The following is a 17,509-nucleotide window of genomic DNA, read 5'->3' on the forward strand; positions in this document are numbered from 1 at the left end:
GCCAGATTCTCCTCGGGTCTACCAGAGGGTGGGGGAGGGCAGGGCTTGTGATGTGTCTGAGCAGTGGTTGCCGTGAAGAAAAGAGCCTTTCTTTGGCTGCCTTCTCCTTGTGTCTCTAGGTCTTGCTTCCCCATGACCTCCCTTATGTCTTGTCAGCAGAGGTGTAACAACCGCCACGTTGAAAAGAATCATTGAAAAGGCATCTCCTCTAGAGAATGTCCTCAAAGGCAATACTTTTCCATGTCATCCCGCAGCCTTGCCTCCAGCTGTGCTTCTGAATCGTCTTCCAGTGTTGGTCATCGGGAGTCCTGAGGACACCTTTCCTTGGGGCTCTGAAGGGCTTTCCCACTGCCCCACCCACATGGGCCTAGGGAGGGGGCTTTGGGCCCCTTCTGAGATCCTGGCTTCAGAGTGGGTATAGAATCCTCTGGATTCCCTGGTGCTTTGCTGAGGTCTGGCTGGCCCTTTGAAACAAGAGTTCACTACAAGTTCAGGAAGGACGGAAGGGAAATGAACACCGAGTAGTTCACAGAGTAGAGATAGGATCTGGGATCAGTGTTTCCCAAGCTTCCTGATGACAGAACCCCCCTGGAGTGCTTGGCTGAATGTGTGTATAGATGTCCCTGTGTCTCCTGCAAATTCAAATTCAGAAAGTCTGAGTTGCGGCCTGGGAATCAGCTTTTAACAAGCATTCCAGGCGATTCTGGTGGGCGGCGGGGTTGAGAGCTTCTAAAGCAGGTGTGTTATGGATCATCCTCATGGTCTTGAAGCCCCTTCCATCCCAGCTGCCTCCATGGTAACCCCAGCCCCTGGGGGTCTGGTTTCATATTCTCAAGGCCATTTATTCCAAACTCCAGCGAGTTTAACAACACTCAGGGTTTTTTCTTGTTATTGTTTTTAAAATGCAGGTTCCTAGCCCCATTCCAGAAGAATCAGACTTAATAGGTACAGGGTCGAGTCCAGGCGTCTGCATTTTTAAGCTCTAAATCCTTCTAATGCCAGTGTTCTCTGGACCACAGTTTGAACAAACTGGTCTTGACAAAGGGGAGAAACTCAGAGTGATGACACGTCCTCCCTACCTTCCTAAAGCCCGTCTCCTCAGTGACCGAGTCTTCTCCCTGTGACGGATACCAGGATGACCAGGCCTTTCAGGGGATCACATTTTCTCCCAGGAGTACAGCCCTGACCTGGCAGCCTTGCCTTGCTGGGGACAATCACACCCAAATACAACACAGTGGCCTGTCTTCCTGTGAGAGGGGCTCACACACAGGGCGGAGCATGCATTCATTCCTGCCCTTCAGTGTACACGCCGAGCCCCCTGATTTGGGCAGTGGAGTGAATCTGTGCTGTTTAACCATGTCTGGTGACCTTTGACAATATGGGAGGGATAACTAGATTAAAGATTGATTCAGAAAGCATACAGAAGCTCCTAATTCCTCTAGGGTTGGAGTTTAGAAACAATTGGAAAGGATGGCAGCCTTCCAGGGTGAGCCCCTGCTACCCCCCCACTCCCCTTCCCCCAACCCCTACCTAAGTGCTGATTCAGCCCCCTGTCTGGCTGGGAGCTGGGATGGCTATTGCTAAATCACAGGAATCTAGCAGAAACAGTGGGTCTCAAATTTGAGCACTAGCAGAATTACCTGCAGGGTTTATTCCAACAGAGATTGCCAGCCCTTCCCCCAGAGTTTCTCCAGCAGTAGGTCTGGGGTGGGTCAAGAATATTTGCATTTCTAACAAGCTTCCAGGTGGTGCTGATGTGGGACTGATTTCCCTAACTCCTTGAGCTCTATGACCCTGCTCAGCTTCAGTAGTGTGGGTCAGCCTGCTCAGGGTTTCTGTCTCCCTCTGCGTTTTTTTTTTTTAAAAGATTTTATTTTTTCCTTTTTCTCCCCAAAGCCCGTACATAGTTGTATATTCTTTCTTGTGGGTTCTTCTAGTTGTGGCATGTGGGACGCTGCCTCAGCGTGGTTCGATGAGCAGTGTCATGTCCGCGCCCAGGATTCGAACCAACGAAACACTGGGCCGCCTGCAGCGGAGCGCGCGAACTTAACTGCTCGGCCACGGGGCCAGCCCCCTCCCTCTGCGTTTTTCAGGGTGACAGAGGTGCTGGTGTTGGAGGTGGGGTTGCTTTGCGCCAGTTCTCCCTCTGCTTCCTGTGGATTCTGCCCTCCTTGTTCATCCCAGCTGGGCCCCAAGCTGAGGGCAGTCATCCCACCTGATGCTAAGCTTGACTTGAGCGTCCTCTTGCCCCTTGTAGCGTTGGGCCAGGACCAGAGGCTGAGAGAGGAGTAAGGAGCAGGAAGAGGGGCTGATTCATCCTTCGCCCTGCCCACACTCCACCCCACCCCCTTTCAGGAACGTGTCTCCTTGTGGGACCCCTTGACTCAGGAATGGAATTTCCAAGTGGCTGGGTGTGTGGTATGAAGGTTAGTCAGGTATGTTTGTTGGGTAAGAAGTTGCTGAGAGCCTCAAAGTCCGCATCACCCTCCTCTTGGCAGTTGTAGCAACATTTGGTGATACTTCTGGGTTTGCCAACCCACTGTGGCCCTGTGCCCCTCAGGAGGCAGCATTGAGCCCAACCTTGCTACTTCCCTGAGGAGACCTGCCTAGATAGACTGAGACACGAAACTGTTAGTCGCCTGAGCTGGGGAAATCTTTTTTTTTTTTTTAAAGATTGGCACCTGGGCTAACAACTGTTGCCAATCTTCCTTTTTTTTTCCCCCAAAGATTGGCACCTGGGCTAACAACTGTTGCCAATCTTTTTTTTTCTTCTTCTTCTTTATCTCCCCAAACCCACCCTGTACACAGTTGTATGTCTTAGTTGCACGTCCTTCTAGTAGTGGGATGTGGGACACTGCCTCTATGTGGCCTGAGAAGCGGTGCCATGTCCCCCTGCCCAGGATCCGAACCCTGGACCGCTCAGCGGAGCGCGCGAACTTAGCTACTCGGCCACGGAGCCGGCCCCTGGGGAAATCTTTGAGAATCAGTTTTGTGAGGATGTGAAGTAGAGTGATTAAGATTGAGGACTTTGGCACCATATAGTCTGGATTCAAATCCAGCCCTGCCTCTTACTACCTTTGTGGTATGGGAATGGAAACAAAACCTCTTTTCCCATTTTGCATGAGAAAATTTGGTCTACACTGAACTTTGTGTCTCCTTCCTCTGGAAACCTGTTAAGGGCGTAAGTCATCTGCATTTAGGCAACGTTGCTTATGATAAAAATGACCTCTTGGGATAAGATGACTGCAGCTGGGCTGGGAGACCTTTTCATATCTGGTAGGAAGCCATTCTTTGTGCGTCTCTGAGTATGGGGACTCTTTTCACTGGCCTGCCCTTTATGGGGACCTGGAAGCTATGCCACGGAGGCAATACGAGCAACAGTAGCTCCTGTGAGGTGTTAAACCAGGGACGCCATATCCCTCCCCTGCACCTGAGCCATCACCCTGGGGGCCCAAGAGGATAGCTTCTGGCTGGCTCCGTGGCCTGGGGTTCCATGCACCGGTTCCGTTGAAGAGGAACTCCTGAGGCTGCCCTGCCCACGGGCTGTCCTCCACCCTTCTAAGTGGTTCTAAGGTCAAGTGTGCCGGTGGTAGACTTGGGAGCCTCAAAATTAGTTAAAATTAAAAAGACCCCTGGTGGGCATTACTGAGTGGCCTCTGTATTTGTTTTTAAAATCTCTGTGCATCTTTCTTGTCTATAAAATGGGGAAGATAATATTACTTACCATCTAGGGTTGTTATGAGGCTTAGAACATGTAAGGTGCTTCGAACAGTGTCTAGTACATAAGTATGTGCTGCTGCCAGCATCATCATCATCACCATCACCGTTATTGTGAAGGGAGGCCAGGAGCCCCTTTCTCCTTTGGGTCAGTTCCCGTCTGATCCAGTTACTAACTCACTGTATGACTTTGGACAAATGGCCTCATTCTCTAAGGACCCGGATTCTTACAGTATATTCTAGGTGCTCCATTTGTTACTGAGCCCTAAGGGACCAGTGACCCACAAGTGGGTCCTTTTGCCCAGAGCCACTCGTGCCCATAGAACGAGCCCAGGTTCGGGGGAGCAGAGCAGAAACGTCCTTCGTTGATGAATGGATGAGGAGGCAGAGCTCCCGCTCTAAAACACCTTCTCTCCAAGGGAGGGTGAGCAGGGTTCTTATGGGATGTGAAGGGGAAGGGGGGCATTTGGGGCATGCACAGATCTTCCCTTCTTGCACCCGGCACCTTTTACACACATTTCCTTTTGCGCCTGGCACCCCATTGCCATCTTGGACCTTTCTGGTTGGGCTGGTTGTGCAGTGTGGCCCCCTGGCATTGTTCTGCCTTGGTTCCTGTGAGCAAGCACAACTTCAAAACAAAGCACTAGACATAGAAAATGTTTTAGGGACTTCTCTGGGTGACGCATTTGTTGAATGAGTCGATGAATTAGGAGAGTCCACTAAATGCTCTTTAGGGTCCTTTCTGGTTTCAAATATAAGAATTTGTGTGACATTGAATCTGAGAAGAAAGTTGAAAGAGGGATGGAGAAAGAGGTGAGAAGCCACCTGCGGAGGGAGTGGTATCAGGGGTCAGAGGTCTGGACCAGTCTGGAGAGGGGAAAGGTCATCAGGAGGAAGTGGAAGGTGCCAGTAGTTGCACTGACCCCATAGGCCCAGCCAACACTTAAGAGGAATGTAGACGGTTCTGACTTGGAAGTCATAGTTTCCAGAGCCTGTGTTTCCAGGGCAGAGTTAAAGGGATCAAGGGCAATGGTTGTGGCCAAGGAAAGGTTCAAAGGGTTACTTTTGGTTGTTTTGGAATATTTCTTTGAGAAACACTGCAGGTAGCCTCATACGCCCTGGCGTTTTCTTTCTGAGGACACCACTCACCGTGGCAACGAGGATGAGCATTTCTACTCTCCCTGACTACTGGGGCGAAAAGTTAGCAACGGCCTCAGCAGAAGGCTGACCCTAATGCTCTGTTTCTCTCTCCCTCCCTAGGTCTGAATGCTGGTGCTTTGTATGCCCTGTGCACTCTGCTGAATCACATGGTGATCTTGCATTACCCGGTAAGGGAGTTCCCTAAGCACGCTGCACCGAGAGAATGCGATTTCTGAGTGTGTCTTGGTGGGAGCTGCAGCACTGGTTAATTCTTGGTTCTCCGTAGTTCGTGGCGGCGTGGTATGGTGGTGTATGCTTATGGGATTTGGAGGGAGGTGGCCCTGGGTTTCAACCCCAGCTTTGGTGGTGCTAACCTGTGTGACAAGCTAGTTAGCCTCTCTGAGCTCTCAGTCTGTTTTCTGTGAAAGAAGTGTAATTACTTCCTGAAAGATTACTTGTAGGATTAGAAAGTAAATAATATCGTGTGTGTGTATATATATGTATTCACATCTAGTATTTATCTGTAAAGCACAGAGCACGGTGACTGGTGACAACGAGGCAAACATATAGACATATAGAATCACATAGGAAATATTTAATCTGTAAAATATTAGCAACATTTAATTTGAGCTCTTAGTTGATTAACTGAACACACTTTCTAAATGTTTCCAGCATCAGTGAGGGCTGGACACTAGGAGTGGGATTCCGAGTGTCCTGGAGTCAGAAATCCGGGGTCCAGCCCTCTTTTGAAAGGACGAGGGTCTCCCACTTTGGGAGGTGGTGGCCACTGTGGCTCAGCGTTCCAGAGTTGGAGTTTGACAGGTTTGAGTTCAAATCCTAGCTGTGTACTTAATGAATGCCTCATGACCTCGGGCTGGCAGGTTAATCCCACTGTGCCTCAGTTTCCTCATCTGTAAAATGGGGACTATTGGTTCCTAACCTTATGGTGGGGAATTATGAGAGTTAATGAGATGGTGTAAAGTCCTCAGCATGGCGTCTGCCTTATAATAAGCGCTCAAAAATGTGTACCTCTCACCTTCCTATTCCTTTGGCCCTGATAGCTCAAAACCTAAGGATGGAATGTTTGGATATACATATTTCAGTTTCCCCATCTGTGAAATGGGAATAATGAGAAATCAAAGGGTTGCTGTCAGGATTAAATTTTTTAAAAAATCTACCCAAAAGTGGTTCCAAGGACAGAATTGGGTCCCCCAGCATCCAGCATCACGCACACACTCTGGGTATGTTATGTTGGGAGGAACAACCATTCTAGGACTCTCTCCCCACTGCAGCTTCCTACAGACCACCTTCCTGGTACTTTCTGAGAACTGGCTCTAATGGAGCCCGAGTTGCCTGCCCTTGCCCCTTGGCCATGGGGACTGTGCCCTGTCCAGTGTCTTGTCCCCTCACTGAGTGCTCATCTGGGCTGTGGATTCCCAGGGGGAAGAAGTGAACGCTGGAAGAATCGGCCTGACCATCGTCATAGCTGGAATGCTCGGGGCTGTGATCTCAGGCATCTGGCTGGATAAGACCAAAACCTACAAGTAAGTCACTTCCTCCTGGACTGTGAACTGGGGACCCATGTTCTGAAGTGACACATTCGTTAGCAATACGGCTTCAAAGGTTTGGGTGTGGCAGCTGGGGGTTTGAGTGGTCAAGCAGGCAGCTGAAATTGATCTTCTCCAAGCCTCAGTTTCCCCATTTATAAAATAAGGGAAACAATAGCCGCCCCGTGGAGATCTTCGGAAGATTGAGGTGGAGGACATGAGGCCAAGCACAGCACCTTGCCCAGTCCCAGCCCCCAAGCAGCTTGTGCAAGGTGCAGAAGAGGGAGAAATACAAATGAATGTGGGAAAATGGCAGCAGTTGGGAAGTTTGCGGAAACCCCAAAGAGCAGAGTGGGGAGGTGGCTCCACTGCCCTGTGCCCATGGCTCCCTCTTGGACCCCATGCGTCAGCCAAGGTGCTCTGTGCTTCCTCCAGTTTGCAGTGTATTATCTTGCAGTTGCTTACACCTCGTTGGTAAATGTTGTGATGTGCTTTGGGCCTGAATGCCCAACACCCACTGAGATTTTAGTGTACGCCAGGCTATCCAGGATGCTTGTTAGAAATACGGATTCCTGGGCCCCACCCTCAGGATGCCAGTTCAGTAGGAGAATCTGCATTTGTAAAAAGCAATCCCAGGGTCTCAATTCAGTAGTCAGCCTTAGAGAAAAGTCTCTGGAGAACAGACGTCCGACATCCTTCTCTTCTTGTAGTGTCCTTCCAGTCCTCTGCATGCAGTGAGTGCTCAATTAATGCTGGCTGGCAGGGTAGCTGCCAGGGTTGTCCTGCGCTGGGGCAGGGCAGTCCTCTGGGCTGCTTTGTCAAGGCCTCCAAAGTTCCCAGTGTCTGGAGGCGACAGACAGTAGCAGACCTGTTCTCTCCACACAAACCCGCTTCTGTGAGGCTGTGGTCAGACCAGGTCTCAATCTGGCCACCCTAGTCAAAGGCCCATTGAGGCCATCCCTGGGGATGTGGCAGCTTGGCTGAATATGACGAGGAGCCCGGGTTGGCTTAATTACTGCTGGTGGAGCTTGGCTGCCGTCTCGTCTCTGCCATCTGTCAATTGCTTGCTCACGGCCAGACACCAGAGCCCTGAGGCCTGGCCACCCCCAAGCCAGGGAACAGCAGGGTCCCTTTTTCCAGGGCTTGCCCTGTGGCAGGAGAAGGGAGGGATTGGAATGTCAGCTGGGCTGGGACGTGGGCAGCCAGATGATTCAGACGAACTGGAGAATACAATGGAAGGGCTGGGGAGGACACCTCAGAACCTAAGCGTCACCAGTTCCTGGTGTCCCCTGATGTCCCACTCCTGCAGGCAGCAGTACTACGCAGGCAGAGAAAGGAGGTGAGAGCTCTGTGATCTGGTTATTTCGGTGACATTTCTCCCCTCCCTAAGGCTCCCAGATTTGTTCTGTTTGGTTTGGAGGCTGGAAATTGGGTCGTCCGATCCCTTGATGTCAGGCTGAGACTATAGATAGTTCTTCTAGAAAGATGGGTCAGTGGTTTAAACTGAAGCTATGATTAAACAAACATGCAAAGATGAGCTTGTGGGGTCAGCGAGAGAGCCTGGTGTCCATGAAGGTGCATTCTGCAGGGTGGGGGATGGGGAAACTCCTCTACCCTCAGCAGCTCTGAGCACTGGGTGGGAGGGGCCTCCTTCAGAGGCTTTGGCCTTAAGCTCTTCCAAAGATGCCACCACACAGTGTATTAGTATTCCTGGGTGCTGTGGCGGAAAGAGTGCAGGGTTCAAATCCCAGTCCTGCATTTACTCAACAGGTGTCTTTGGACAAACAACTTAACTGGCTGAGCCTCAGTTTCCTCATTTGTAAAAGTAGGGATAGTCATGCATTTCTTGCCCGGGTTTTGTGAGGGTTGAGTGAAATAATAAATGCCTGTGAAGTGCTTCGCAGAATTCCTGGCACCTGATAAATGCGGTATCAGTAGGACATAGCCTCAGTCCGCATTGCTGGCGCCCCAGCTGTGTTTCTGGCTCCAGGGGAAAGCAGTGAAGGCAGTCAGCTTTCCATGTCGGAGTCCTGATGTGCGAGGCAGGAGGGCGGAGGGCTGTGCAGAGCCGGGCCCTGCAGTGAGTGGGGCAGGGAGAGGAATGCAGGTCCCGCGGCAGAGTCAGGGCCCAGCAGAGTCCTGAGTGCACAGCACGGGAGGAGACACGTGTGGAGGGCACAATCAGGGTGAGGCTGAAACCGAAACCAGCACGTTGCTGTTGGTCCTTCCCAGGGGACAGACACAGGGAGATGTCACAGGGAGTGGGCAGAGCCTTCTCGCTTTGGCTTTGGAGTCAAGCACTAGTTCAGGGCTGGAGAATGTCCTCTCTCAGTCCTGCTGTCTGGAGTGGAGTGGTTCAGACTCAGCAGGAAAAGCTGTGCTGCTACTGTGCACGTGGCAACAGGAAGAACTCAGAGAAGACAGAGAGAACCTAATGACACTGCCCAGCATTGTCATGGGGTCATGGGGACAGCAGGCAAGCAGAATCAGATGGCTTCTGGGGTAGTTCTGCATGCCACTGCCACCTGACCAGAGCTCGTGTTGGTCCTGTTTAGTTTTTTGGTGCAGGATGAGGCAAGGAAAGGCTGTTCCCTTACTGCTGTGGGTAGACATGACGAGTCAAGGTGCTGCTAGATGTCGTTGAGAGGGTTCTGCAGGAGGACACACGTGCAGCAGACAGCTTCATGCTCCCTGGTCTCACCTTTTCTAGCACTGACCACAGTGTACTTCAGGAATTATTTGTGTGATCATTGGTTTAGTGTCCACCGACCTCTTGGACAGAAAGTTCTATGAGAGCAGATGTCCCAGCACACAGCAGACGGCTTGACACACAGCAGGTGCTCAACAGATACTTGTAGAATGAATGAATGAATGATCCTGTTAAAGTCAGAAGTGTATGACTCAACCTCTTTGCCTCTGCTTGTAGGGAGACAATCCTGGTGGTCTATTTCATGACTCTGGTGGGCATGGTGGTGTACACGTTCACCTTGAACCTGGGACACCTGTGGGTAGTGTTCATCACCGCTGGCACAATGGGGTAAGTTTCACCTCTAAGCTGTTTACCTGGAAAGCACCATCTCATGGCTCCTAGAGCTGGTGACATCCTAGGAAGCAATATTGATCCCTTTGCTGCCTTCTCACTCACCTCTGGGGATGGAGATATGGTGCCCAAAAGTCTTGTTTACTTGCAGCACTTCAAAAGGCCACCTCGGGCTCCCAGGCCCATCCCTGCTGTGGCATGGAGTGTGTCCTTCACAGACCTCTGGGAGGCTAGGACATATTCAGAGGCTTTTTCAGCTCTGCCTGGGACAACATGGGGTCACAGAAAGTACACAGAGCTGAGAGTCAGAAAGTCTGGTCCTGGTCTCATCTCTGCTGCTGACTATCTATTAGAGCACGGGCCCATCACTTAACCACTCTGGGCCTCCGTTTCCTCATCTGTAAATGAAGATGAGTGGCCTGCCTGAAGAGGGGCCTGCTCAGCTTTACCTCCCAATCATCTTTGTGTAGGCAGTTCATGAGTACGTGTGTGTGTGTGTGAGAGAGATTCAGAGAGAGAGAGACAGACAGACACTGAGTCCTTCTTAGCCGGCAGCTCTGTGGAGGGAAATAATGAGGACTCTGAGTTCCTCCTTCCAGGTCGCAGAGGGTCATGGAGAAGCTGTTCAATATCCAGGAACTTCCCATTCCCAGCATAGGGCCTGTGTACCCAGGACACAGAATTTCTTAGCTGAGGTCTGAACACTCCAGGCATCCCCAGCCCTTCTGTAAATGCTGACTCTGTCTGTCATTGATGGCTGGACAGAGAAGAAGCAGGGGACCCCTAGAGGCCCCCTGAGCACAAAGCCTCCATATGAACTTCCTCCTGGCCTGCAGCGGTCTCTCTTACTTGGTATGGCCACCTAGGGGATGGCCTGATCTGTTCAAGGCATGTCTTGATGGGAAGAAACAAACAGGAAAAGGAGTTCTAAGGGAGGAGGCAGGCTGCCCATCCTGCTTTGCCTGGACATTCTCCATCACCTTGTTCTGTGGTCTGGCCTTCAGCTTCTTTATGACTGGCTATCTCCCTCTGGGATTTGAGTTTGCTGTGGAGCTGACATACCCAGAATCAGAATGCATGTCGTCTGGCCTCCTTAATGTGTCTGCCCAGGTAAGGTTCTTATTTGGTAGTGGCCCCAAAGCAGTGGCTCTTGGTTTCCTGCCTGGCTTGGCTGATGTAGGCATTGCATTGTGGGAGCTGAGTTCCTCCACGGGCTAGTTGGCTGGGCCCTTATTTCCACTCTTTTTTGTGCCTTTCCAGGTATTCGGGATCATGTTGACCATTGCCCAGGACCAGATTATCGGGAAGTATGGGGCCATGCCTGCAAACATCTTTCTGTGTGTGTTCCTCACCCTTGGAGTAGTCCTCACTGGTGAGTCAGGGCCTCAGGACAAGATGGCACTCAGGCTGCCTATGGGCTTACGCTGTTGGCAATTTGGGACCCCAGTGTCTTGACTGATCACACAGATTGGGGGTACACATGCAGGAGGTTAGGGTCCTTGTTAGGGAATCTGTTTGGGAGGCAGTAGCATGTATTGATGGAATGACTATGGGCTTTGGCGCCAAAAGACCCTCATTTGAATCCCAGACCATGACACTGATCTCCATAGCTATCTGACCTTGGCCAAGTGAACCAAGTTCTGGGAGTCTCCCTTCCCTCTTCTGTAAAATGGCGATTGTTGTGAGGATTAGAGCAATGTGTGCCAACTCCTTGGCAAATACAGGTGATCTATGAAGGTCAGTGTCATCATTGGCTTCTGCCTGTCAGGGACAGCAGGCTTTATCAAGGTGGCTGATGGGACCCCCAGCTCTCTGGAATATGTGAAGTAGGTCTGGGATACCTGTGATCATAGGGAAAATGAGGGCTCCCCCTTGGATGAAGTTGACCATTGGTTGGCTTGATAACTGTGTTTCTCTGTTGCTCTTCCTTCTCGACCCCTCGACCTCAGCATTCATTAAGGCAGATCTCCGGAGGCAGAAAGCAAACAAGGAAACTCCTGACAATGTGAGTATGTGGGAGCTTGCTGGGCAGAGTTCTGAGTTCTTGGCTTTGCTGAGGATGTGGCTGCATCGGTGGGGGCCGGTGGAGCTCCCAGAATGGACTGGTTTTATGGCGGCTGTGAGACCATCTCAACTCTCACAAACATGGCGCCCAGAGTTTGCTCAGTGGGTGTTTCAGCACTGCATTTCTGCTGCGCTTTCCCGGGCTCTTTTCCCACTTCCTGCCCTTGTCCTGGCCTCCCTGCTCTGTCCCCAGAGGACATCACTATTGTCACAGTCTGCTGAGTAGTGTCCACCCCTCATCCTGAGATAAGCCCTGAGGCCCTGGCTCCACTGCTTTCAGCCTGGGGCCCGTGGCTGGAGAGGAGAGGTGGCAGCCAGGCTTGACCATTCTGTCAGGGTGGTGGTGGCCCCAAGGCAGTGGCTCTGGTGGCAGATGACAGCTGCTTAGGCAGTGGGATGGGGATGGAGGGACTGGAGCCAATGGACTGCCAGTAGGGCTTTAAAAGGACACAGTTCAGGAAGCAGGAGCTGATGGCAGTGGAAGGGGAGAGGACCAGGAGTATGATCTAGAACAGAGAAGTGTTTCCCATCTGCTCAAATTTGCTGGGAACTGTTTCAACCAAAATGTTAGGTATCAAATCTGATCCAGGATGAAAGGAATATCAAATCTGAGAAGGAGTAAAAGTGAGATATTTCTTAAAAAACAAAGAAAACACTGAAACCTGTTACAGAAATAATACACATTCTTTGTAGAAAAACAAAAAGATACAGAAAAGTGTACAATATTTAAAAATCACCTGTAATAGCATCATCTAGAGATGAGTTGTTATTTTTTTGCATTTACTTATCCATGTCTATATCCACATATACATGTATTTTTTTAAAACAAAAATGGAATCTTCCTGTATCTGCTTTTTCACTTGTTGTGAACATTTTATCAGGTCATTAGTCTTTTATAACATACTTTTAATGACTGCACAGTGTTTTAATGACTGCGCATGGATAAACCATGATTTGTCTTACAGTTTTCTTGCCTGTGGACATTAGATTGTTTCCAACTGCTGTTATAAATAATATTGTGATTAATGTCCTGGAAGCCGAATCCTTGTGCATGTTCTTAAGCACAGTATTTCCTTGAGAAATGGATCAGTGGTCAAGCACATTTTTAGGACTTTGAAATGTATTGCTAATCTGTCCTCTAGAAAGCTACCATCAGCATTACCCATTCACATTGCTGTAGCGGTGAATGAGTGCCAACACTGAGTATTTATCATTTTGAAAAGTCTTTGCCAATTTTCTTAGGGAAAAAATGGATCTGAAAGAGGTACGTTTAGCATTTTAAGGATATGTGTTGGCAGTCAGATGATGACCTTAGTTCTCTACTATCTGTCTTCTGATCTCATGCTCCAGAGCTGGCAGGCAGCGGCAGGTAGCCTGTGGGAGGAGGAGCCTAGGGCAGGAAACTCAGTGGGGAGACAGGGAAAGCCTTGGAGCAGAAATGCTATTCTCTAGATGGGGAGGGGCCCGGCATTAGCACTGTGGAGACGGCTCTCCCTGTGCCGTGGACAAGGAAACCTTGTGATCTGGGACACTTTGGTGGCTATATAGTGAGCCTGGGAAAAGGTGCCTGTACTAAACCAGGATGGATTTCTCGTGAAAAGGTTTCAATGTGGAATGTGACATATTGTGTCAAGTGATATGGCATTCTTCTATGTTTACTTTATAATCTGTGTTTACGTTGGCAGATATAGTCAGACAAGAAGAATGTAAAGGTCACCTACAATCCTTGCACCCAGAGATAACCCAGTAACATTTCTATGCGTATGCTTGTGCACATGTGGTTTTCTGCTCTGCTTGATTACTTAATATAGCTTACAACCTTTGCACACCATGACATTTTACAGCCTCATATCCATATACATGTATCTCCATTTCGTCTTGTTGAATGTTCAGGTTGTTCCAATATTTCACTATTCTTGCAGCCAGATCCTTGTGCACGTGGACCGCGTGGTTAATCAAGGTTGGAGGTGTTGGCTCAGTCACCTTCTGTGTGGAGTACTGGAAAGAGCACTGAGTAGGAGGAGATGCTGGTGTCCCTGGATAACTCACTACGCGTCTCTGTCCCTCACTTGCATCTGGGCCAGCTTAGTGTTAGGGGGAGATCAGAGTCCTGCTGGGCTGACACCCAGGGAAGCCAGGGCTGTCACAGAGCACCCCTCCTCTGGAGCCCATCATTACACACCCCGTGGTGGTGAGTGTAAGCGAGACCTGCGCCCCAGCACACGAATTCATTATCAGAGCCAGGGGAAGACACAGCCCACAGCAGATCTGGACAGAGCTGCTCTTTGTAATCAGTGAGGTGTATAGTTTTGGTAAAAAGAGGCAGAACTTCTGGGAGGGGTGTAACAACTGACCTCGACTATGAAAATCTTCGGTTTCCATTTTTCCTCCAGTCGGTAGTTCTCAGCCACAGTGGCAGGGGCTGTGCTTCTGACCCCACTAACCTGGGCTTCTGGTTGTGATTTCAAGCTGCTGGCTCTGGCGGAGGCAGGCGTGTGTGTGTGCGCGTGTGTGCCAGAGAAAGCCTGCCTGATCCACTTAAGTAGGCTGCTAGTTGCCTAACGAAGGCTTCTCATGGCCGAGGCGGACCTGGTGGCAGGTTACCAAGACTGAGAAGGCGAAGGATGGATTACCCAGCTGTTGCCACTGCCGTGGACTGGCCAGGCGACACTCCCTGGGGCAGAAGCACCGTGTGTCACATCGGTCCTGCACTGCAGCTTGGCCCTGCACACTCTCCCCAGCCGAGTGCCGTTGACCGTGCAGTCCTGTGCCTGGGCCCAAGGCCTTCGAGCAAACTAGACGAACCCTTGAGCTAAGAAGCAAAGTGCTCCTTAAACCAGCAGACAAGTGCCCAAGGTGGCGTTGTGCACCCAGGGGCCCCACGGGATGACTTCCAGACCAAATTTAATTCTAAGCCCACCTAACAAGTGTGACCCAGAAGACTCTCCTAGTCCTGTGCCCCCCTCCCTGAGAAAGCCAGAGCCAACTACCAGCTCCTTTTCTCTGTGCACAAATTATAGACACCTGTTTCCATCCACTGAGCTTATATATGCGGCCGGCATCCTGCCTTTCTAAAGTCTCTGTCGCATCCATTGCATGCATGTTATAACAGTGCTCCTCATCCTGGGGGGTGCCTCCAGATGGGGTAGTCGGGACTTCTGAGGGAGTCGCGGGCCGGGTACTTTGGCCAGCTACTTGAGGCTCAATCCCGGTGAGTTGCAGGCTGTCAGCATGGGGAGGGAGAGAGAGTGCACAGTGGCGCTCGAAGTGGGATGGTGGGCAGAGGTGGCATCACAGAAAGCTGGCCTTTTTTGGTTTTCCTTTGATGGCATTGTGATGGGGCATGTGTGTGTATGTGTGTGAAGCACACTTGTGGCAGGGGCTGGAGGCTGTTTTCTCATTCCCTTTGCTCACTGTTGGGGATGTGGAGTGGCCTCTGACTCTTGTGTTTCCCATTGATACAGCGTCACTGACAGGCGTTGCTCCAGGTGGGGTGGAGTCCTGTGTCTCTTTACCCAAAGGGCTGCCTGCTTGTTTTGCCTTGTAGAAGCTCCAAGAGGAGGAAGAGGAGGAGGAGAGCCATACCAGCAAAGCCCCCTCGGCCCTCTCTGAGGAGCATTTCTGAGAGAGGAAGGTGGCGGCGACTCAGGGAACACGAACATCCCCCACTTCTGTCAGCACAGCTCACTGCCAGCACAGACGTCTTCACTGGAGCAGCTTTTGGAGGGAAGCAGCTGGAATGCTTGTGGCCTGGATGGCAGGGCCTGTGCCTCCTGGAGCCCATGCAAGAGCTCGTGTGGTCTAGTCGGGGAAAATGGCACCCTTCACCAAATGCAGGTTCGACCCCGCCCCTCCCCCTTTGGGTCAGGGGAGCTGGTGTCGGGAGAGGCTGGTGCAGGACCTGGGGGCCGGCCCTGGCCTGGGGTTTGCCTTCCCTCTTCCTCTCCTCCCTTATGGAGAAGGCCTGCAAAACGATCACGGGAGGAGAGCTCATTCAGGATGTTAACTTGTTCTTGTGTCTTAAGACCCCTCGAAGCCCAGTTCTCGGGAGCGGCCGCTCTCTGGATGAGGGTTGTCCATGGTGCCTCACTGACTGCTGAGTTCTCTGGGAGAGACAGCGCCATCAGAACCACCTTCATCGGAGCAAACCCATCGGCACTCTGGGCCTCGATTCTCTGGGCCTGACCTTGGGGTCTGTCTCCAAACCCTCTTTCCTGAGAGCTATCAAACCAACATCAATAAACTTGAGAAAAGCTTTGTTGTGACCACGAAGGAGAAAGCGATTTGGCCAAGTTTACCGCCCAGGTGTGCGAGGCTGCTGGGCACCTTCTGAGCGTCTGTGAAGGCCCAGATTTGGGAACTCTGGTACTTGATTTGGGAACGGGAAGGTTCTTTCTAAAGAGAAGTCCTTGCCCAGGCACTTCTGTGTGTGTCAGTCACCTCTGACGCCTTCATCTGGACGTTGGCTTGAGAAACTCGGTCATTGGCCTAAGTGCTTGTTTTCTCTGGAGGGAGGGAAATCCCAGCCGACTTCCTGTAACCTTGCTGAAAAGTAATCTTGATTCATTCCAGCCTGAAAACGCAACACTGCTTCTGAGATGAGAAAAAAGGGCAGAAGGAAGGAGGCCATTGATGTGGGAATTCTCTGCCTGAATTAAGCGTATCCCACCTCTCGTGGGGACAGTATCTGGACCCACCCCCTCGAGCAACACTCTTTATCAGATGTTCTCAATTTAAAGGGATTCCCTTTGAACCATCTCAAGCTGACCTCCTCTTTTGCCTAGCCTGCTGTCTGGCTCTACTCATGAGCTTGGGTTGCCTTTCCTGAAAGTAAGACATTTTGCATTTCTCCTGTGCATTGAGCAGCTGTGATCTTGACCACCATGCTGATCTGCTGTGGCCACGGCCCTGGCTGCAGCATGTCGGGGCAGCCTGCGCTGGCTGCAGTGCTGGGCTGCTTAGGCCACTGCCCGAGGGGAGCCTGGGGTGTGTGTACAGACTCTCTGTCGTAATAAAAGTTCACTTCTGGTGGGAGGAGTGAGTTAGGAGTGGAAGGGAGCTGGAGAGAAGGTGGACCTTACTTTGCGATAAGGAGAAAGGTCTTTCCTCTTCAGCCCCTTAAAATGTGGTAACCAAATGTTTACTGAATCTATTGCTTTATTTTAAAAACAGTTTGTATTTTCTGTTTGTAATACCAGATGTTTTAGGGCGATAAAAGATTCTTCACATGGCCTGCTTTGTTGTTTGGGGGGGCAGAGATGGCGTTTGGCAGTCCCCAGAGGACTCTCGCACATTTCTGAGGACGAGGGTATGGGAAAGGGCTGCAGGGCTGAGGGCTGAGGGCTGGAGGAGCAGCTCCTTGGCCTTCCACAGAAGTGGCCCTGTTTACATCCATGTTACCATCCTGGAAACCTGGGTTATCTTTTACACACAAGGCTGTAAAGGTTACTGTCCACCTCCAGGGGGTGCTGCGCCTCAGCGCCCATCACGTGACCCTGACCGCGTTCCATGCTGTGCACACATCAAGACAGTTCCCCGAGCGTGGCTGCCGAGAGGGCCCACTGTCGTTTGTGCCTCTGCTTCAGAGGGTGGCCGAGGTGTTTGTTCTACAGTCACCCCAGCCTGGCACCAGTCTGCTCTGGCCGGAGTCCGCAGTCTCAGCGCCTGCAGCTCCGTCACCATTTTTCTCCCGAACTGTCCTACTTACTGCCACTCTCCCTCCCAGTCGCGTTCACCTTATGGCTGTTACTTGGATATGCTGCTGCCATCGGTTTTTTGTACATTTCTTCCCTAGAGAGGTGCACTGTGCCTGGGGCGTTCTGGCACCAGCTCTGTTAGCAGTTCTTAGCTGGAGAGAGACAACAGTACGATTCTCCTTAAAATCATCTGGGAAGGGAGCCAAGCCTGGGCTGTAAAAGAAATCTAAGAGCCATAGTGTCTGCTAGATACTCTAGGTCCTTGTCTTTATGTATCTGGAATCACACTTCTATGATGCATGCCT

The 17,509-nt window shown here is 51.0% G+C and overlaps 1 protein-coding gene across 1 annotated transcript; it reads left to right on the forward strand.

Annotated features, from left to right (window-relative positions):
- Nucleotides 1-4,922: 4,922 nt before the first annotated feature.
- On the forward strand, nucleotides 4,923-16,739 carry LOC124233337 (feline leukemia virus subgroup C receptor-related protein 2-like; the record flags this gene model as incomplete). The annotated part of the gene is made up of 7 exons (XM_046650481.1): nucleotides 4,923-5,045; nucleotides 6,298-6,401; nucleotides 9,331-9,441; nucleotides 10,449-10,554; nucleotides 10,705-10,816; nucleotides 11,394-11,449; nucleotides 15,056-16,739. Coding segments are annotated over 7 exons (690 nt in total), but the record flags the coding sequence as incomplete, so codon positions are not given.
- Nucleotides 16,740-17,509: the final 770 nt, after the last annotated feature.

The sequence above is a fragment of the Equus quagga genome, unplaced genomic scaffold (genome assembly GCF_021613505.1).
Source record: "Equus quagga isolate Etosha38 unplaced genomic scaffold, UCLA_HA_Equagga_1.0 197156_RagTag, whole genome shotgun sequence".
Lineage (NCBI taxonomy): Eukaryota > Metazoa > Chordata > Mammalia > Perissodactyla > Equidae > Equus > Equus quagga.